This window comes from Pterocles gutturalis, unplaced genomic scaffold (genome assembly GCF_000699245.1).
Source record: "Pterocles gutturalis isolate BGI_N339 unplaced genomic scaffold, ASM69924v1 scaffold6195, whole genome shotgun sequence".
Classification (NCBI taxonomy): domain Eukaryota; kingdom Metazoa; phylum Chordata; class Aves; order Pterocliformes; family Pteroclidae; genus Pterocles; species Pterocles gutturalis.
The window spans coordinates 17,759-40,974 of record NW_010143309.1 but is presented as its reverse complement, the minus strand read 5'-3'; the positions used below and the strand labels follow the sequence as shown (position 1 = coordinate 40,974).

Genomic DNA, 23,216 nt, shown 5'->3' with positions numbered 1-23,216 from the left:
GAAAGGCTGTGTAACGCTAAATCCAGTGGTTGTAACAAGGAAAAAAGTTCAGATTTTTACCCTTTTCCAAGGTTACAGATTGCCCTACTAAATTCCACGAATAATTTCTGTATTTAATTTATGTATGTAATTTGTTTACTTATACAAACACATACCACACTCGCACAACTTTTTTCATGAGAACTATCAACTATCCATAAGGCTTTTTTCTGGCTAATTAGCCTTGCTTGTTTGTCCCAGTAGTGTTCTTGTTCATGACCTTATTTTACTCTAGAGCTACAACGGGGTCATTATGATTGATCACTTTTCCCAGACAGGTATACAAGAGATGTGTGTACAAGAGATATAATGAAAATAAGACTGGGAATCTTGGGGGCTTTTTTTCTTTTTAAACAAAAAAAAAACTTACTCTGCAATCATTGTGTGTGTTGAGAAGGTCTGAAGCCCTAGTGCAAAGATTTAGAAGTGATAAACTCTCCCCCCTCTGCAGGAGGCCCTTCTGCAGTATCTACAATGATTTTATCCGCTGGGCAAGCTAGGTAACAGTAGATTATCTGTATTCCTACAGCACTAAGAGGTTTAGAGCATGGAATTAGGAGAGACGAGAAAAAGATACACGAATCGAGATGACGGTACAATGGGTCTGCTTCCACCGCGAGGCTACAGGTTGAACTCCACCAAACTGAAAGGAGGGCTGTCATCTCACCACTGACACTTTATTAATGACCCTAATGACCCCAGAAAGAAGAGTCGGAGCACAGAAACCAAGTTATCCTCCAGCAACTAAGACTGACATTTATTCCCAAGGGTTGGGTAGGGAACTTTCACTGTTGCAACAGGTATTGTCTCTCCTGTAAATAAATGGAAAGATATGGACATAAGGGCATATCTATACATGGAGCTGTTCCTAATTATGTGTCCACAAGGAATTTTAAATCCAACAAGAAAACTATGTTTATAAGTAGCTTACCCTACTTTCAAGGGCTCACCTTGTTCCAGAACAAAATCACGCACACAGCTGAGGGGAAACATCTGCTGCACTTCAAGTGGACTGGAGCTTGTGCAATACCATGAAAATATTGCAAAAAGTTCCAAGGCTTTATAGGGATGTTATCTTCTCAAGACCATTAAAGGGAAAAAATTCTTCATTAAGTACATTCTTTTTTTAAAGAGGAAGTGACTATGCATCGTGTGTACATAAGAAAACCACAAGTAGTGTAAATTAACCTCAATGACCTTGAAAGTCTACTCAGATCTTGCAGCTTCTTTAATTCCAGTTGTTCTGATTGCGCTACATCTTGTTCTATTAAAAACAAAACAAAACCCCCAGAAACTTGTCCACCAAGAGGACAAGCAGTGCCAGAGATGGAGAATTTCTTTATGCAAAGAGGCAGAGTTAAGGGTACACAACAAACAAGGTAGAACTAAAAACAAAACAAAAAATACAGCATCTCAAGGAAAGGAAACAATCTTAAGGATTGCCACAGCTTCACATTTCATGGCATTTCCTAAATTCACAATTTAAATCCACGACACTACAACTGCTCTGGCCCCTCCAACTCTTTGAAGCAGCATTTGTTGCTACTTTGGCAGCAGTGTGGTCTGGCATTGGAAAACTTCTGTGTTTGGTTAGCTAAACACTTTACATTTGCTAAGCAACACAAACCGGGGGGGGAGGGGGCGGTGGGTGCTCTTCCTTGCTCTCTCCCCTGAAATAATCTACAATTTGGCCAAGCTGAACTGAACTTACAGAGGACATTTCTCTAGCCCTGGGGGCTCCTCCTGTAGAACAAGTGAAGTTGGCTACAAAAAGCAGAGGTCATGGATCCTTGAGAAGAGCCTGTATTGAAATCTGTTGAGCTACACAGATCAATATTGTCCTTGACGATGATAACAGAGTGGTCCTTGGATTTCATCTTCAAACAGAATTCCAAGATCCTCCTGCTTTCCACACACACACAAAAGGGTAAAACATAAAAGGTCAAGCTTCATGTCCAAGATTAATCAGCTTCCATAGTTTCCCTCCCAGTTATATCAATCTCAGCTCCCTATCTCCTGTTGGGCAAGAAACTTTAAAATACTACAAGAGGCTCAGTGTACATCTCAACCAGATATGCAGGTGATGTGACCAGCTACAAAGGTGACTTGGTTAGAAGCAGAAAATTACTGAACAGAAGAAACCATGTGCTGGAATGCTGACAGAGAAAACGTCTGCCAGCCTGGGAACTAGAAGCATCCTTGAGAATTTAATCTCGCCTCTTACAAGTACACAGCTGGGTACCTAAAAAAAAGAGACATCCTGAGATACCATTGGTAAGAGCAAAACCAAGGAAATGTAGAAGCACCTTATCACCTGAAAAGGTGAAAAACAGTCTTGGAAAAGGGAAAACATGTTGAGAAAGTAAGAGTCGGTAACTGCCATTGGCTGTTCTATCTGCAAGAACAGCAAAACAGTCTGGAAAAACAAACACTGGCGTGAGGGAACAGAAAACATCAACACCTATTGGCTATTCCAGGTGAAAAATAGAAATCAACAGCATCTATTGGCTGCTGAAGCGGTCGTGCCTACACCTCTATTTCTGTATGATATAAAAATCACTTCATTTTTATCCAAAATGGAGCTTCTCTGAGAACTTCCAATGCTGCACATACTTATCCTTTCCTAAATGGGCTGAACTCTCTGCAGAAACTTTCTAAGAGATTTTGGACCCTCGCCAGGGAGGTTTTGGTTTGTCCTCCCACTTCTGGGATGGTTAGGTCCCCCACTAGGATCAGTTTGTCACCGCCTCTGGGATGATTTGGGACCTTCTGAGATCTATCTAATAACCTTGACACTGGCATTATTCTGAACATACATATATATATATGCGCATATAAGTAATCTATCATTTCTGCTACTATATTATTGATAAGTTTGCAACACTAGTGACAAATTTGTAGTAACCTTTAATAGCATACACCTGCTTGGTTGTTGCCATACTACTGACTGCTGACAATAATCTATAACAGCTTTTTATATATATGCATAGACATACTTTTTTTTCATTCACATATAGATTTGCTTTATCAATCACAGGTATAGTTGCTAGTGGTGACTTTCATGTTATTTGTGGAAATCTGTAATAAAATAGAGAAATTTAGAGTAAAAAACCTCCATGTCTTTGTATGTTACAAAATCCTACCAACCCACAGTCATAATCTCTATGTACCCGCAGGCTGGGTAACCCTTTAGGTCGTGAGAGCAGGCATGACCCTGAAAAAATGCTTTAAAATCTCTCTAACAGAGTCAACTTGTGCAGAAAAGCAGGACAATATTCAGATAATATTGCACTTTAAAAATGAGAGAAAAATGTGAGAGAAGGCAACAATAGTGTTTCAACCACATTAACTTTCATATTATTGCACTGTAAACCCTGGGAGAGCAGGCCCCACAGGAAAGACTATCAGCGATGCATCTCACAAGTTACGAAAAAAATGTGTTTGTTTCAGGTTTTCTACTGCAGTTTGTCCTCTATTAGGTGTAACACAACTGTTGCACCTGCACTCTGAGGATTTGATCATTTAAATTTAAAGAATCAACAATTCAAAAAGCTTAGCTGGTACCATGTAATTGTTAAAAAACAAGCTACCCAGCATTTCACAGGGATGTGGTATGTAATCAGTCACTGGAGCAACTGAAAAATTTCAGTTTGCTCCCCAGAATACACAAGCTTGTAAGAAACGTTTTGATAAAAAGCTCTTAAATACCAAAATGTTTAGTTCAGGTGAGACTGAACAGTATCTGAGTAGTATTTAAGAAAAGAAGGATGACACATCAGGCTGGGAAGGCGTGGCAGCAGGTTGGATTTCTAATTCAATACTGCATGTGCAGTAAAGCGGATGTCTCCCTTAATACAGGGATTGGAGGTGGATTAGGGAGTCTCCCAGTATCTGTTTTACATAATAGCATTCCGTCACAGGCCTACAGGTACGCTGCAAAATCTCCCCTGGGACAAAGTGACAAAAAAAAAAAAAAAAAAAATCTTTGAGCATAGCTAGAGATTGCACACCACTGTTTCTAGCTACCAAATCAGTTTGGTGTTAAATCTAAGGAGGTAGAGTTAAAAACTTGAAATGCCAGAAAGTGTCCATGCACCCTGTCATATTTACACGGGGAAACACCAGTACTTAACCAGACAGAAATAACCCTTCTATGTCTATGTTAATTATGGCAAATCTCCCTAAAACCCTTTGAACATTACCAGAGCTCAAGTATGTTGTTTAATTGGGACTGAACGCACTAAATCCCAACCACACACCGTCACACTGACCTCGCCAGCGACACTCACAGAGCACAGGCAGTTTCAACCCTTGCCAGACTCCCAGCTCCTAGAGAAAGCTAATATTTTAACTTTGTCCCAACTACACCAACTATACGACATTACTAACAAAATGTTAAGAGTCTGAAAATCATGCCTATTTCCATCACCACATCACCTCCTCTCCCACCATTCCTGTTGTGTCCCACTTTGAAGGGGTGAGATTAGAAAGAATTAAGATGTCATTACTATGGCATGTACAAAATAGTTATGCTAACAACTGATTAGTAACTTTACATTTACATATAGTGTTTTCAGTGGAACTTTATTAGGTTATAATAGAAACAAAAGACACAGGATCACTTCCCCTTCATTACGGAAGGATTTTAAATTAAGATCCCTGAAAATATGTAAAGTATCTTAAAAATCAATAGCTTACACAGACCGATCCCCTTCTCAAAACATCAAGTGGGAAGTTTTCTACTGCTAGATACACTTTTGCCAGTTGAAATCATTAAAAATGCTGCTGCTCTATGAATTTTCAGAAATTTCAGAGACTAAAAATATCAGCAGAGTTACAGAATCCATCTAAAATGAAGAGACTTGCAAAAATTTTGTCATCATTTCAGGAACTGTTTTCACTCCCTGGTTTTGACAGAAGTGAAACAGGCTATAAACACTGAAATAATGTCTGGCTCAGGAAGAGCAGCAGGCTCTTCCAAGGCTTTTGCGTTACTAAGCAAGCAGGGAAGGGCAGGTTCCACATGGGGCTCCCAAAATCTCCGGTCCAGTTACACAAAAGGGACAGGAACAGCAGTGCTGACCATCGCTCTGCCTGAGCTTTCACACTGACTCTGCAATTTGTGAAGCCAAGCTGGGCACACAAAAAAGGCAGAAGCAAGTGCACACGTCAGCTACATGACGCAATGCGTAGGCGGCATCTGCTCAAGCTGGTGGAGGAGCTAGAACAATACATCTCTGTCAGTGCAGTGCTGCACTTAGTTAATGAGCCCCGTGAAAAGGCGGCATGACAGCACAGGATCCTCCTGGGCTGGGCCCTCCAGCGTTCTGGCATCTTCACGCCACCACCATTTACGTGCTTTGTCCAATGACAAGGGCAGATTGCACAAGCTGGGCTCAGAACAAGGACCAGCCCAGGACTCCAGCCTGCTGCCATGCTGGCCTAGAGTAGCATCCTTTCCCTCTCCCCTGGTCTCAGGAACCTTGTGCTCTTGGAATCCAAGTTGAGAGCAAGCAAGAGCACAACCCATCTTCCATAAATCAGAGCAGAGTCCTCGCAGATGAAAAATGGAGGTCTGAATCCTCCGTAGTCTGCACTGAGGCCTCTTAAACACCAGGCCAGTGCTCTAACCTGCTCACAACTGCCTCTTCTAACAATGTTTCCAGAAAAATGAAGTCAGAGTTTTGGAGGGTTTTTTGTCCAGTAAGGCTAGACACAAACTCATGGTGCATCATGTAAGCATCTCTGGGTATAAGCAAAACCCTTCCCCTACCTCTTAAGAAACTTTCTATAGTTTTTGAGAAGTCTCCCAGCAGAAGTTAGACCTAGAATAACTTTCAAGATTTGTTATTACAAAACAAGCGACAGCAGCTCTGGTGAACAGGCAGCTCTGTAGCAAAGCCTGGACTCGTGTCTTTTTATTGTGGCTTTTCGGGGTGCTCAAGGAAAATGTTCAAGAAGTCCTACAAGTCACCCTATTAAACCACAGTCCTCATCAGAGGGACTCCACAGGCTTGGCGGATGCGTGCAGATCTCCCAAGGACACCCTGTGAGCATCTCTGAGTCCAGGATTTTAAGATGAAAGAAAGGAGAGCTCAGGAGAAGGAGCAAAGGGTGGGAGAATCCCAGGGTAAATTCCACTGCCACAGCAGCCTCAGTGCTTGCCAGCTTCCGCACGCTTTATTTGGGAGCCCACACTGCAGCACCAGGATCCCTTGGCCAGGGCTGACCATCCAGCAAAGAATGGCTGCTGTGGCCCACAGCCAGCATTTGGGTGGCTCAGAAATACACAGCAGCTACTTTGCTCTTACCAGGGTATTCACCTGCTACTGAAATCAACTCTTTATTCTGCTTCAAGATTTCTGAACCAAAGGTGACTACAGTCTGCCAGGTCAGTAAGAAGACAGCAAATTCAATGCAGTGAAGCTATTCCCCTGCTCTTCTGTAGGTCTGCTGTTGCAGCAGGTGTTTGACCTTCATGTCAGGAGAAATTACACCAAGGGTGTTCTGACACAGTTGGTAATTGGACTCTGACTCAGCTTCATTGTCAATTTGTTGCATACAATTACTACAGCTGTTCAAGGAGGTATTAGCATTTCTGTACAGAAGAGGTCTTTGTAGTACAGGTCTTTTTCTGGTCACAACCACCACCACACACTTTGCCTCTAATGTTTATCACTTTCTAACACCCCAGGACCAAATACTATTTTCTAGAGCTCTACTTTAACGAGGTCTGTATTCTGCTCGGTCACTCTTCTTACAAAGAATCATTGGGTAATTTATATCAAAAAGCAGAAGCCAATGAAAACACTGTGAAGTCAGCCACATACAAGGTTTAAAAAGGCACATGAGAATGAAGAGTATGGGGAAGTGGAAATTTAAATGGGAAAGAAGCCTAATCCCAACTTCTTTTGGGATGATGGTACAAAAACCATAACCAAAACCAGCAGTTTTGTAAGCCCCTAGAGATTCCTGCCACAGCCTGCTGTGCAGAGTGGAATGCAAAACCCCTGTTGGAGAGGACTTTATTTCCTCCTAAAGCTTTTCATCCTTGCATTGCATTTCTTTTGACTTCTTTGACCAGTTTATGACTAACCCTCTTCCCTAACAGTCACTTGGTTTATTTACTCTTAGCTTCTGCTACCACCACCTCCTCTTCCCTGAGCTGCTAAAATTAGCATTGCAAAAAGCTTGAACATGCTTGAATGAGAATCAGATAATGCTTCACATAAACCATGGGATGCATACATGCCTACAAAGCACCTGGTAGGACCCAGACCAGAGTGCTGATATCAGCAAAACTGCCCTCTACAACCAGGCACAAACAGCAACGGGAAGGTGCAAACCCAAAAAGATATTACCTATGGTTTTGTCTGGCAAACATAAGAGCAGCAAGCGAGTTTTTTCTTGTTGAGATACAACCAGATTTTGAGATGGAAGCACTAAAACCACTACTAACCTTATCATACTAACCTAGCTGCCCCAGTTCAGCAGCTGCCTTCCCTGCCTGAACCCTCAGCCAGCAGCGCTCACATGCATTAAACACAAATTATACCAACACACAAAGTCCTTTAGAAATGGATGATTCTGATGGCAACAGCTCCAAGACGAAACTTCTTCCATCCACATGCATTCGGAAGCCCAGCAAAATAAGCCCTTTGCACTTTTCATTCAGCAGGCATTCAAGCCTTGTTCTGCAGGAACCCAACCCCATACCGTGTTCTCGGCAGACCCAACACACACGTTTTCAGCGTTCCTGTAATAACGCTCAAAAGGAGCCACTAGATTCCAGAGATTAAGACCATTCCCGCACAGACAGGAAAAGCAAATTCAGTCCTTTTGGCTGGAAGACTCAGCTGATCCCTCCCTTCCTTAAGACATTGTTATCCAAGATCCTTTCCTCCACATGCCTCATCCTCCTGTCAGTCGCATTTCCAGGCACATTTTATTTGCATTTACAGCTACGCAACACACTAAGCAATTCCTTTCCATCTTCACCTCTCCCGATGTTTCGATTACTTCTTCGCTAAGGAAGAGATTCATCTGGCATTAGATGAAGATACTTTCCCTTCACAGACAACTGCTTGTCTCCTTTAACTCTGTGCTCCAGAGTTCCTCTGCAGCTTGTAGAGCTTAGTTAGGTTTGTGTATCCATGAAAACACTACCCAGTCAAACTGCACGTTTTACTTGTGCCTACTAATGTCTGAACGGAGTTCAGAGAAGAAGAGCAGTTTGCTCTTCCTTTAGCCAGACACTCGCAACTACAAACCCACGCTGACTTGTAGCTGTGTTGTGTATGGGTACATTATGGCAACATATAGCTGGGAGGAAATCTCTCCTTAAACCTCCTGGCTAATAACACACCTATACAAATAAGAGGCACAGAAGAGGCAAAAATAAAGTCAAGAACAGGCTGACCATGATCAGAAACTCAGTATGTTAAAAGCAAATCTGTGGAGCTTTAAATTTTTCCCCCACATATTAGCACTTGGTTTGGTTTCTGCACACCTAGCTGGAGGAAATGGAGTAAGAGGAAGTGACAAATAGTTAATGCAAAAATACAGTTAAAGAAAGGTGTCCTTAAGGAATTCCATAACTAAAAATAGTATGCAAATACAGCTGAGTGACTAGCCTTCTTTAAAACACCTATTGCAGTAATACGACATTAAAAAAAAAAAAAAAAAAACAGGCTTTATTCCAAGGGCAAAATAAACAAACTGCACATTTCAAGAATGTTTTTCTGCTCACTTTTTGGAAGAAACAAAAAATTGTGAAGCATTTCTAGTACCAAAAAAACCCCTTAGCTCAAAGAGATGGAGGAAGAAAATAGAGAAATACAGAAACCATATCCAAAAAGTGAGCTCCTACTTCACTCCAACTGACAACAGAGTTATGTATTTCAGTCCAAAATGTTGAAGTAGGTGGGTGGGTAGGTAAGGAATGAGTTTTATATGCTTATTTATCTACCAGTTTACCATTCTTTCTCTTGTTTTTATGTGCAGAGTTACAACCAGCTTGGCAGGACAACACTATTAATTGCAGCTACAGCAAACCTCAGGCTTTGGTAGAGAGCTTTTGACCCAGCAGCAAGGGCTGGAGTCACCCAGGACTGACCCACGTCACCCAGCTGAACGCCCCTGTTGGCCTGACCCTCCAACCACCTGCTCAGAGTTTGCATGAAAGGGTGAGCTTTGTTACCCTTTACCTTGGAGTTCACTACAAAGGTCTGCACAAAGGAAGAAGGATCAGCTGAAAGTGATAAAATGGTTGATCAGAAGGTTTTCAAACTACAGCATGAACCTGAAGAGTAAAAATATTCATAAAAATGTGTGCCCCACATGGTTACTGTAACCACATACTAAGGACTCAGAATGGATTCACCAGCCATGGAAGTGTTTGGGAACCATATCGTGTTTTTATAGCAAAATGCATGTCGTAGTTCAAATCAGAAATCAGTTCTGGGAAGTCAGAGAATCATAGAATGGTTTGGGTTGGAAGGAACCTTAAAGATCATCTAGTTCCAACCCCCCTGCCATGGGCAGGGACACCCTCCACTAGACCAGGTTGCTCAAAGCCTCATCCAGCCTGGCCTTGAACACCTCCAGGGATGGGGCATCCACAACTTCCCTGGGCAATCTGTTCCAGTGTCTAACCACCCTCACAGTGAAAAATTTCTTCTTAATGTCTAGTCTAAATCTACCCTCTTTCAGCTTACACCCATTACCCCTTGTCCTGTCACTACACTCCCTGATAAAGAGTGCCTCCCCATCTCTCCTGTAGTCCCCCTTCAGGTACTGGAAGGCTGCTATTAGGTCTCCTTGGAGCCTTCTTTCCTCCAGGCTGAATACGTCCTACTGCTTCTGTTACACAACAGATTACATCAGGACATCACAAATGTCCCATCTAGTTTAAAAAACAATTTGATAACAGGAGCTTAAGTAATATGTCTTTGGAGATGTAAGGAGTACATGGTAACTCTGTACTGCACTGTTAAATAAGAATTCAGATAAATCACAGAAACCAAGAAGGCAAGTCAAACAGAGCTTTCAGTTTTTGCTTAATATTCCAATCATGACACCTCTTCCAGACACCAGTGGAAGCTGACAACAGCTTGCTATGAATTCTTGACCAGTCTCCTTTATCATTCCTCCCTCTCATACACATGGGAGAAAAAATATCAAATAAATATTGACAAATTACAAACAAGTCACAGAAAATTAATTTCAAATCCCTGAGAAGATGCTGAAGATAAACTATAAATCTTGCTAGATTATAATCTAGAAATTGAATAGAATCTATATCCTTGTTATTTCTACCCCTTAGAAATATCTGACAACCTTTGAAAACATAAAAACAACCCTCATATTCTGAAGTTCAAAAATAATCCATTAAAATGACCATTTTGGGAAGCAACTGAACAAGAACGCTTGTTGATTTATTACAGTGATCTCTAGTTCTATCAAGCTAAAGGAATGCTTGTCTTCCATTTTTTTTTGGTTGTAACTATCCTCTCTCACAAGTGAGCAGTTGAGATATGCTGAGACAAAATACCAAAAGTCCTATGGGTGTCTCTAGCCTTGAAAGACAATTTTGTCTCATGTAAAAGTATACACACACACATACATACACACAAAACTAAACAAGCAATACTTGAAATCTACAGATACTTTTATCTGTGTTTCTTTTACCACTTACCAGTAATTCATATACTGTTACGAGATGTGTTTTAAGATGTATTACTTGCTGAAACAGCTGCCAAGGAAATGTACTGGTCACCCCTTCAGAAATCTCTTCCTTCTTACAATTACTATTAGACAAAAACCACCTATTGGAACCACCATTAAGGCTGAGGTAATTCTAAGACAACCTGAAGATGTCAGCATCAAGACTTCAACTAAGCAGCTTCTGTCATGTAGTAAAGTATGTTGTGAGGTATGAGGAAAAAATATCCAGGTGACCCAGAAACCTTGTGAATGCTTTTAAGTTCCTCCTAGGGAAGCATCATCCCATGTGTCATGCACACCTCAAATATTCTGATGCCAACTTCTGCAGTTTAGAGAAGCCTTATTTCAGCAGGCTTAAGCCATTCCTTTCCGCAGAGCATTAATTTTATACTTACGTAAAAAGTGTTTTTCCAGTAAGGCTATTTCCAGGTGACCTTTGATCTCATTCAGTCTGTCAGACTCCGTTCTGTTAAAATCCTGCACTCCTGAAGCCATGATGATGGTCCCTGGACCAGCCTATAAGAAAGCCAGAACACACTAACAGCTCAGAGGCATGCTTTTTTGTCATTTAAATACATCAACTTACTTCTGGGGCAGCAAAGAAACATCCACACAAGAAATGTCCAAGTACCAACAACTCTGCATGTCTCTTATTCAGCATTAAATTACCAAAATAAATGAGTGAAAGCTAATCAAATGCACAGCATCTCTCCCGTGTGAGTTCACAGAACACACTTCTGCAGACCTCAGTGAGTTACAGAAAACAAAGATATTGCCCCCCAACCCCCTTACCACTTTTGCTGCGTCATCATTTAGCCTTTCTTCTTCTGATTTAAAAGGCATATTTACACTATCCCTCTCCTCTTTGCATTAAATGAACAGTCAATGCAACATACTTTACATATAAAACTGTGAAGCTAGCAAAAGTAATACTTTTCTAGATATTTACTGAGCTATTAGCAAATGCATATTGTATATTTTAATATTCATTTATGGAATGTGTAATTCTGAAGCCTTCCTGCAAGGAAGATCAGCACAGGGGTCCAGTGCCGCCCCACCTCCAGCACAGTCCAGTTACTGCTGAAGGATGTGGTTGGTGCCCAGAAGCTCATCCTGGCAGGCCATGAGAGAGGGGAGTCAGTGTACTGTGTGTCTCGAGAGATTTACCAGCACCCCTCAAATGAGCTCAGCACTGGAATTACTGCAGAACATGAGAATTAAAGAGAACTTGGTTAGTTAATAAGAGCAATGACAACTGCCACCTCCATGAAGTGAGTGCAGAAAAATCCCAAGTCCACACAGCAAAAGGCAGGCGACGCTGTCCTCTCACAACATGGACATTTTCAGACTGCAGGGGAAAGGGTGGGTGAAGGCAACTCCTGGACAATGGTTGCACAGGCACTCTGTGCAGTCCCCACCTGCTACAAGAAGCCTGTCAACCAGAATTACGGGAGCTTCTCCAACAGCTTATACTCAGAAATGAAGTGCTAAATTACAGAACCCTACATCTAGGATATGATCTTCTCAAGACAAAATGGTATTTATTTACCTACCCTAACCATTCCCCCATCCCTTGTTTGAGCCCTGAAAACGTACAGGAACTGTACTGCTTTCAAAAGTCAGCTTGCATACCAGGACAGCTTAAATTACATACATATATAAACTGAACTAACCTACAAGAGAGTTCATTAAAAGACATTTTTTATGTTTTAAGAAAGATGTACTGAAAGCTCACTGACAGAAAAGTCCTTTCACTGTTGGGAATGATTTACCCTTTTACAATAAAACTGTATGGAGACACCTATTAAACATCTGCTTTCTTGCTTGAGCTGAACAGATGCTGAGCTTAAGCCCCAGAATTTGTCCACACAGGCAAATCAGCACTCTGTAGGCATTCACCTGGCACCAACTCCCCATCTGGGCTTGCTCAATACAGCACCAGGCAGGGATGCTATTTCCAGTCCCGAAAGCAGCACAGTTACACCCACACAGTGCTCTGCCAACGCTGCCAGCCCCCATGAGGAGCAGAAGCCATTAGCTCAGCAGCAGCCCTGTGCTGCTTCCCATTTTGGAGCCAGCAGGAACCATGTCATGGCAGAGGCAGACAGACCCCAGGGCAGCCCTCACACAGGGAGCTGCAGCGCAGCATCCTCCTCCCTGCACTCCAGATTTCCCATTCACGCCTGCCTTTAGCCAGAGAGGTGCAGTAAGACATGCCATTTGCAACCACGCCTGCCACTGCCGCAGAGTGTCTGTTTTCAGGTGAGCATGGGATGGCAATTAACCTCTGTGTTGATTTCTTATCTACAGGTTATATTTATCTACACCAGAAGATTTAGTGTTATCACTTGCCAGACACTTGGAGAGCCCCGAGGAGGAAGGTACGGCTGAAGTCGAACAGCAGCACCCTTACAACATGCTCTACAGACAGGCAAGAGGAAAGCATTATTAAAACACAGATTGCTGCCAGGCATTAACGTGACTCTTCTGAACGTGATTCTTCTGTATTGTATATCCGGTACAAAGGGACAATCTCTGCTCTTAGCACGCAGGAGTTCATATGGAGCTGTTCAAAGAAGCAGTGCCTGTGCTTACAAATAAATAAATATATTTACTTATTTAAATAAAGTCATGTACAGGTGAAAGAGCAAGATGCTGTACTCATCAGGAATGCTCCCAGGCTTTGTATGTGTACCAGGTTTGCGTGGCAAGGTTTGGGTAGCAGGGGGGCTACAGGGGTGGCTTCTATGAGAAGATGCCAGAGGCTTTCCCCATGTCCAACAGAGCCAACACCAGCCGGCTACAAGACGGACCCACCACTGGCCAAGGCCGAGCCCATCAGTGACAGTGGTAGTGCCTCAGGGATAACATATTTAATAAGGGGGAAAAAAAACCTGCTGTGCAACAGCAAATGTAGCTGGAGAAAGGAGAGGGAATATGTGAAAAGAACAACTCTGCAGACACTGAGGTCAGTGAAGAAGGAGGTACGCCAGGTGCCGGAGCAGAGATTCCCCTGCAGCCCCTAGTGCAGGCCATGGCGAGGCAGCTGTGCCCCTGCAGCCATGGAGGGTAACGGTGGAGCAGAACAGGAAACCATGATGGCACTGAATAAAGGGGACTTTAGTTACCAAGCAAGCAGCACTACCTGAATTTACAGTGTCACAACAAGACAAATGCTAATACATTCACTATTAGGAAATAGGGATGGACCAGGGTACTTCCTCTGCCTATTTTGTGACTGTGGTGTTTTTACAAAACCATGCAGAAATAACAGTGCTGCATACAGTGCTAAATGTCCTTGCTCTAAAAAAATAAAATTAAAATAATGCAGACAACCACCTGTGGTAAAGAGGGAAAGGAGGAATAAATCTGGGAAGCCATTCAGGAATGGAAAGAGATGCTTAACAAAGAGTTAATTTATTAACCAACACAGCTGTCTTGACAATGATCTGATTACAGTGTCCAAGCACCCACAGAGACCTAAGAAAGTAGCTGCTATCCAAGATATACCTGGTAGTCAGGGCACTTAAATGACAGGGGGAAAAGTGCTCACAAGAGCAAACAGCCTGTAAATTAAGACCAAACTAGCTCAAATTAAGAGTAAGACACCTTCTGAACAACTAGTCTCAGAGACCACTGAGGAAAATTCAAAGGAAAATAACTAATCCTTCCAACCTCAGGGCTCTCCTGCCAGGACCTAGTCGTGTGCTTTACCCAAACATGAGTGAGGATGTTTACTATTGAACTAAATAGGTAAAGCGCACAGTTTTAAGCTAAAGAATATAAAATTACCTCATCGGGCCATCCACAGTGTAAATTTCACATGTGCTGCTTCAGTAAGACATGTGAAGTGCTGTGACAAAGTCCCACTGCTGTATCTGTGGCCTGAGACTGAACATTCACTCCACTCCTTAGAGGTGTGTGACAGAGGATGCTCCTCTTTGCAGATCGTCAGAACTCTACAATCACAAGCTTTTATGACAAGGCTTTTTACTCTAAAACCTTCATTTGTGGCAAGTTTTTGCATACGCCTGTCAAGTTCAGACACATACATAAAGAGGCACCTAATGTGCACACTTCTAAGCCCACTACATACCCTTGAGGCACAGTACAGAAGGGCCTTTCATTCATATGACTGTGCTGTACTGTTCTAACAGACAGATTCTTCTTTAATGGCTCTGTAACGATTAATACACCAGAAAGAAAGAAAGAAAGAAAGAAAGAAAGAAAGAAAGAAAGAAAGAAAAGTAGAGAAGGGCAGAGACGAACCCCTTGTCAAGAGAATGGCTGACAGTGGAGTCAGAGACATCTACGTATCAAAGATGCCGATAAGGGGACCAGGACTCAAACTTTACATGCCTCACTTCCAAGCCCATCAGTCTTGTTCTTCCAAGCCCATCAGTTCTGTGCTCAGATTTTAATAGAAATAGTGAAGCAACAAAAGTAGAAGGACAGTACAGCTCCAATCTACCTGAAAAGACACGCGGACTAACTTCAACTCATGCACAAGACTTGTCTTGACTTTTGTATATTCTCAGCAGCTCCCCAAAAGTATTAAAGAGGAAGAAACCAACAAGACTTGGTCTTTTCATGATCAGGGTAATAAAAGTATAATACAGAGCCTATCAAAGAAAACCACCCTGTATAAGCAATTTAAGGTTTGAGTTTTAGTTACTGAATTAAAACCAATTCAGGCACAACTCAATCATATGACCTCAATAAGAAATGGAGACATAGTTCAGAATCGCCCTGTTCACACAATCTCAGACACTACTTTAACAATGACTTAAATATACAAGCATAACTTTCTTTACTCCCAACACTTCTGAAGGTCAGGGGATTATTTCTTCTCTCTTCATTTTATGTATGGGCAGCAGTGGTTAGTGGGCAGATGTCTGTGAGGGCCAAGTGCTAATCCCCCAAACTTCCCCTCTGAAATCTATCCCTCATATGACAGACCTCTTTCCTCACAAAAGTTTGCTTATTTTTCTTGTATCTGTAACACAGCTGCTGCTCTTAGGCTGCTCCAGCATCACACTGGGTTTGGAGCTCCCAAACACCAGGCTCACAACACAACAACAAGCCTGATGTTGTTGCTGCTTTCTTCCCTCTCCTTCTCCCTGTTTTTAAAGAACTATACTCAACTGTATCTCAAGGACTTAGCTCATGACAGCCTATTTAAGAGTATGTAATCAACCAGAAAGTGAAGTGTTTCTCTTCAAATCACTTTCTCAGCACACAGAGCTCAACAATTTGAGAAAACAGAGACCATCACTGCAGATGTGTAGCTGTAAGGCTTTATAAATAGTCAAAACCGTAGGATTACCTCGCTATTCCCTCAGCCACACCATCCTGGAGCTATGATCCTCCTAAACAAATACAGAAAATAGCATCTAGGGTTTAAGACAGATCTTTCTGTAGCCTCTAGCTCTGCCATTCAGATCCTTCTGATTAGATACAAAGGGTATACCCTGCTCTCCACACATAAATATGATGCCTTAAGTTTAATTAAAATAAGCCACAAAAAAATTCAGAAAATACCATGTTGAAAGGGCAGCAGCACAAATTAGTCCCACTATGAACAATAAGCAGAATAAAAGCAAAGGAACAGCATTCAAAAGACCTTCCTTGTCTGAGGAGTTTGAGGATTTGCATACAATAGACTTTTTGTGACAGAAAAATGCCCTGTCATTATCACTTGTTAGTTCCATGATAATAGGATAAAAATTCTGTCAAAAGAGCCCCATATAAGTAGGACTGTGTGTATATAACATACAAGCCCACTTAGCCACAGAACAGGATATAACTTGCCAAACTCAATATTGATGCTTAAGCATATACAATTTGAAGTCTTTTACTTTTAACAGTTGCAGTGAGCAAGCCCTGTTCTTCTGTAAATGAGCTTTCAGACACATTTTTAGGATAAAAACCGCATGGTGAGTTTCCAAATAGTGCGGTACAAATTCTGACTTCCAAGTCATATACTTTTCTGAAAGTGTCCTTTAAAAAGGGAGGTCTGTTTGGGTGCTTCTGCTTAAAAGCACCAAAAAGTTTTAGCACCTGAAGAGTCTTGCTCACCTCCTGCACAGCTTTAAACCAGCTGTACAGCATTGAAGCACTACTGGATACAACACTGCAGTGAAGAACAAGGTAGTATGACCCTCTAACTCTAATGAAGCCACCAGAAGTCTTATCCCTGCAGTCCTGGCCAGTGCCATTGGAGCAGATCCGAGTTCCTCAGACTAAAAAGAAACCTTTACTTCAGATCTGTTAGTAATTCACCAAAACAAATAAAAACCAGACAGCATTCAGAAGCACATTACAAACCTGTCAACCCACATCATCTAAAATCAATAGTAGGGACAGGGAACCTGAATACTAAGAAATTAATTGATCCCTCCACAAAACGTAAGCCTGTTACTGAAAGCTTACTTCCTAGTCCACAAATCTTCACGTGTTAAATTCAAAATATAAGGATAAAGAATTAGTAATTTCTGTTATGTTTCTGCCTGCAAACTATATAACATAACAATACTTTAAACAAAGTACTTACAGGGTCTCTCAGCTCTTCATTGTCTCGAGTTGATGTTCGAGGTATTTTCACCGGGATTTCATCTCCACATTCAGTGTCTGAAGCATTTGGAGACTCTGCTAAATCAAGGAACTCATCTCTCTTGTGACCTCTGAACCTTATTTTGTCCAACCTCTTTAGCATGTTCAGTACTGCACTTTTCTGCTTTACCTTAACATGACGGTTGGAGTCTCTGCAAGAAACAAGACATCGAGAGTACTTTAGAAAGCCTGCAATAAACCTAAATGCACGCATTCTAATCACTAACTACTTCTAACCATCTTTCAAGAGCCCTCCTACCACTGGAAGAAAAACATGCTGCAGCTTAGCTTTTTTAACAGGCATTTTTTCCAGTGTAACAGATGCATGGTTTGTTTTTCATGCAGTAGTTGATGATTTACCAGCTTTATAGCAGCCTTCAGTACTTAAAGGGGGCCTACAGTAGGGATGAGGAGGCACTCTTTATCATGGGAATGTAGCAACAGGATGAGGGGTAACGGTTTTAAACTGAAAGAGGGTAGATTTAGATTAGATATTAGGAAGAAATATTTTACTGTGAGGGTGGTAAGGCAGTGGCCCAGGTTGCCCAGGGAAGGTGTGGATGCCCCATCCCTGGAGGTGTTCAAGGCCAGGCTGGATGAGGCTTTGAGCAACCTGGTCTAGTGGAGGGTGTCCCTACCCATGGCAGGGGGGTTGGAACTTGATGATCCTTAAGGTCCCTTCCAACCCAAACAATTCTATGATTCTATGATCTTCCCACACTATTACAGCCTCTTTCTCCTGGCTGTTTTTAAAGAAAGTCAGAATGGGCACAAGCTAACAGCCCGCAATCCAAAGAAAGATTAGGAAGTAACAGGTTACAGGAAAGAAAAAAGCTAAACTGGTAAATCCACATTCTTCAACTTGCTGATGCTTCTAATCAAAGACATGAAAATCCACTAATCTTCACAACAGACCTTTAAATTCCCAGAAAAAACTGGAGCAAAAGAGTAGGGAGGCTATCATACCTCCCTACTGCTTCAGGCTACAAGAACAGAAAGTACCACGGGTTTACTGAAGAAAGCCACCAGCCAGATCCATACAGAACATCTGACCAAAAACTAGAGATTGCTGAAGTTGAATCTAAATCACATTCAGATGCACTGTCAAAATCTTTAAAATTACCACTACTGACAATCTTGTATATCCTTTGCCATAGTTCTGTTACTCCCTTTGAGAAGCAACAGCAAATGACTTTATTAGTGACGTTTTCACATTTTTTTAAAAACTACCATGATCAAAACGTTACTGTAAAAGAAACAGCACAGCCAGTATTTTTGCAAAACATGCAGGTGCCATAGCATCCAGAAAAATGAGAAATGCCCAGGACATTTCACTTCCAGAGACAGTATTTGACATGAACAATACTTAATTTATAAATCATAAATTGTACTGAGAGAAGCATTTTGCTTTTTAAAAGACAATAGAAGGAAGCTGAATTAATTTATGTACACTTGTTGTGATGGCAGCTTTCCAAGACACGGCACAATATAATTTCCAATTTAAATGAGACCTGCTAAATTGGTCCAATTCAATGCTCTACATATATCACGCTCTGTACCAAAGCTCCCAAGTTCCTTTTTTTTTTTTTTTTTTTAAATAAAAGGTAGTTCTCTGATCCTGCCACTCTAGCAAGCTACCACTCTGGCAGTTTACAACAAACCAACTACAAATTTCGCTCCTACAAACTCTGTTCCTCAGCTCAGAGCATTCCATTTGGAGGTTGCTGCTACACACTCGCAAACAGACTTTTGCAGTGATGAAAATTTATTTTGAGGCACCTGTTCCTGTTACAATCCTTTTTTCCCTATGGTCAGCACTGCCCTCCTCTTCATTAAAAAACATACTTAGCTTCATGGCACATCATCCCAGGCACTGATGTGAGATGAAAAAGCAAAGGCAGATCTAGACATGCATCACTTCAGGCATATAAATAAAGAGGAAGAAAGAAGAGCCTTTTGCTATTGGCTCCCACAGCCTTTGCACTTGAGGCAATTCTCACCTCCTAACACAAACCTCTTTTCAACAGAGCTCTTCATCTTTCCCTGTGGATTCTGCGCTTATCCTAACACTTTGGCAGCAACTATTCACTCCAAGTTCAAACCAAATCATTCCCTTCAAAATCTGCCTTAGTTTGCACCTCTGCCAAGGTTTATCAGCACCCTTCACTTAAACACGTAAGTTTGAAACTAATACAAATCCCCTACAGTGCAGTTGGCAAAAAACCCACAGAATTCTTCCTTTATCAGAGATGCTTAATGCTGCAGCCCTGAGTTTAATCTTTCACTTAAAGAGAACCACTTGTAGTAACTCACACCAAGGTTATTTTCTATGAACTGCTTTTCTTTGAAGTTCTATTACTTGTCAAAGCTAAGTTTAAAATAGAAACACTTCTTCCTCATTCATTGACTATTTGATGAAGAAACTTGTCAGCTATCACATCCAGAAATACCTCTAGGCCCTACTATTAATAGCAACTAGAGAACAAATGCTGTCAGGGAAGTTTAAGCCCCTGATAAGCACCGGAACAATTCTATCATGCTCCCTCCCATCCCAAAGATCTCCATCTATGTTAAAGCAGTTTTACATACCGAGTCAGACCTACAACAAAGAAGTTCTAAACCAGACCTTGTTTGTTCATCATCCATACCATCACTGCTAATGAAACAGCTACATGACAAACTAATAAGGATGGTAGAGTGCTATTCCTTTTCTTGTCAGCACTCATCAGCCCATACAAATGGAGGACAAGCATACATTCCAAGCCATCTCCATGCATCCCAAGCCATCTCCATTCCATGTATCAATGGAGCAGTTAACTCAAATCTGCAGATGAGCATTGCTGTCCTGGGTGGAATCAGGAGTTCTCAGTGTCCTCCTGTTAAAGCCACGTTTATCCACCACTCCCCTAAGACCAGGGCTGGATCTGGACCTCTTTTCATAGCCTGGCATATAAAGCACCTCAATGGACGTTTCCAGATCTTAATTCAGTTTTCCCCTTAGAGTGGATTTACATTCACTTACCACACAAAAGAAGCGGGAGGCAACAAAAACCTCTTGGGACAGATCAATCTCCAACCATTCTCTTCAAGCTTTGCCTTCAGGCAATGAAAGAACCATGAGGCCCTCAAAAAGGCTCAGCAGTGTGACTGCCTGGGTTGGACACTGGATGGGAACACTTCCTAAACTCCAGCCTCCTCCTAGCACAGTTCATGCATTTCAGCCCTAGTCACAGAATTTCAGCCCCAGTCAAGAGATGTACCCATGAACACATTTATGGTATTTTTCACTAGTAAAACTGATGTACCTACCCTTAAGTGCATTACCACCTGGTCTTTTAATAATGCAAACCTTTCTTTAAAGAACTAAGAGATCACTCCACTGAACACATTTGGCTTAAATCCTGTAACACAGAGGCTAGCAAAAAGAGATGTCATCAGCGTCAATATTTTTAAAGTATTATTTAGTAGGCTGACCATTAAAAGAGGAAATAGTAAAGAATCATGTTCCTAGCCACTTTTTTTAAGTGCTTTAAGTACAAGAAGCTGTTATATAAAAATACTACTCCATTATAATTGAAAACTAATAAGATCATTTTGTCTAAAAGTTGTTTTGAGTGTACCAGGCTCCCATATTACTTACAGTTACATTACATTAACCTAAGCAAAAACCTAGGCTTGCCAACAAGCTCCTATAGAAACTCATTATCTGGCCTCCAGCCAAACGAATGACCTAAGACAGGCTTTTTATGTCAGCAGCCTGTTCTTGCAACTAGCAACTTTCTTTTCAGATAAAGATCAATAAATATGGCTACTTTTTGGCAGTTTCAGGCTCACTAGGAAAAAGTTTCTCGCTGATTTTGTATGCTCAGTGACTTGGGTCAAGTTTAGATAAGCTTGAGGAAGCTTTTGTAAAATGGAAGACCAGAATCTAACCTAGAATTAGACTTACTGTAAAATACAGTAACTATCAAAACACTTGCTTTGCTATCATAGCTATTCATCCCCTCACCCTCTCCCAACTACCCGTCCACAACCTGGACTCAGCTGGTTCAGCTGTAAGCTTCAGGCTGTTTCTAGTAACTCCCCATGTGAGCAACATCAAAAACAACATGCAGTTTTGCACATGCAGAGCTCAGACTGTGAATGCCGACACATATCTCCCTCTGTTTTCAAACTAACCACAAATAAATATCATGAACTTATAAAAATACAAATATTTTAACTCTGTGCATTGTAAATGCTCATTTCCCAATACTGTCATGCATGTGACAATAATTGTTCTCACAATACAACAACAAAAAAAGCTACAAAGAGGAATTAAGACTGGTAACACGCTTGCAAATTTTTAACTTATGTTCAAGAAAATAAAATCCATCCTCCCTAATTGAGCTTATTTCTGCAAACACCCTACCATGAATGTAAGCAACAGAAGATCTTTCCCATATTCAACGCTGTAACAGAAAGTGCTGCAGAGCACAGCAAGGCAGACGCTGACTCTGCAAGACTGATTTAGGTCCAACTTTGTTGCACCTCAGCCAGATCTAATAATACTAGCAGGTCCTCCGTTGTAATACAGTAAGGATATCTTACATTAACATGCTTACAAACAAGGCTATTCAGGCACCCAGGTTTTTACAAACATGGCTTTTATTTCTCTTGTTCCACTAGCAGAGGTCAAACCAGCAAAATTCAACAGCAGCCTGTAAAAATTATCCTGAAGTCCCAAACCATCTAGTGAAAAAACAGGCAACAGTTTATGTATACAGGGCTTGATTAGTGGAAGAAGTCTATATTTTCCACATTTTTTTAAAAAGTCACCTTTAAACGTGTTTTTTTTTTTAATTGCCATTACTATCTAGTTGCTAAACCAAATCCTTCAAGGCTGAGGTTTTATTCCTCTTACACAGAGACAGAAAAAAGATTACTTTATTTGGACCTAATATGAAAACCCTCAATCAGCCCCCAAATAACGGTTGGATGTTCAATTTAAACGAAAATATTAAGACCCAAAAACCCCAAACCAACATATGCACACATTCCAAACTTACAATAAGTAGAGAAAAATCAAGTTTTCCCAAACTTTTACATAAAAATCATTAGCAGATCTAGCACAGCTTTTTCTGCCTATGTTTACAGAGAGGGTTCAGCAAGGAGACAACCAGCTGCTGGGGAAACACAAGAGCCCACCTGCCTGGTGTAGCCTGAAGAGGCTTGGTTATGGGGCTTGCTCCTACAGACATCCCGACCCCTTCGTGCCACTGCTCCCCTCATGCTCTTGCACGAACATGGAAGCGGTTGGGATACAGAAGAGAGGAGGGAACTCGGGGAAGGGCAGCACGCAGTGCACTGCTACTGTCTGAAATCCACCTTAACACGCCCCAGAGTCTTCTACAGGTGGCTTATAGGTTTTGGTTCTCTGTAGTTGCATTTGGTTTTTAGACAAGAATATGCTGGAATCAGAGTATGTGGCCTGGTAGACCAGGCAGAGGTTGAACAGCCAAATCTTCATGTGCACTTTCTCAGAGAAAGGACTCTGTGCTACAACACAGCGATTCAGTCTTCCTTAGCTGTTAACAAAATACAAATGTGCTACACAAAGTCAAACAGCATTGCCTCAGCGAGTATTCATCTGGAGCCTGGGGGAAAACAGCAACAAAAAAACCCACTAAAACATCATGGATTAATTTCCCCTCGGGTTAAAAAGGGCATACAAGACTATGACACAGCAAAGTGACTTCTACAGCACTTGCAAGAAAGACGGCATTTCAGAAAGCTGAAGACAACATAGGAGTTGAAGCAAATCTAGCACACCCCCAGTTCCCATCTTTACATCCTACTCC

At 41.5% G+C, this 23,216-nt stretch overlaps 1 protein-coding gene across 1 annotated transcript in view; it reads right to left on the bottom strand.

Annotated features, from left to right (window-relative positions):
• GRAMD4 (GRAM domain containing 4) overlaps positions 1–17,522 on the bottom strand; it is a 47,231-nt gene extending 29,709 nt beyond the window's left edge. The window contains exons 1-2 of the mRNA XM_010084677.1: positions 17,318–17,522; positions 11,160–11,280 (exon numbers count right to left, since the gene is read on the bottom strand). Of these exons, the coding sequence (XP_010082979.1) occupies positions 11,160–11,280; positions 17,318–17,479 (283 nt within the window). The 5' untranslated portion in view covers positions 17,480–17,522. The remainder of the gene's footprint in view (positions 1–11,159; positions 11,281–17,317) is intronic.
• Between the last annotated feature and the right edge of the window lie 5,694 nt (positions 17,523–23,216).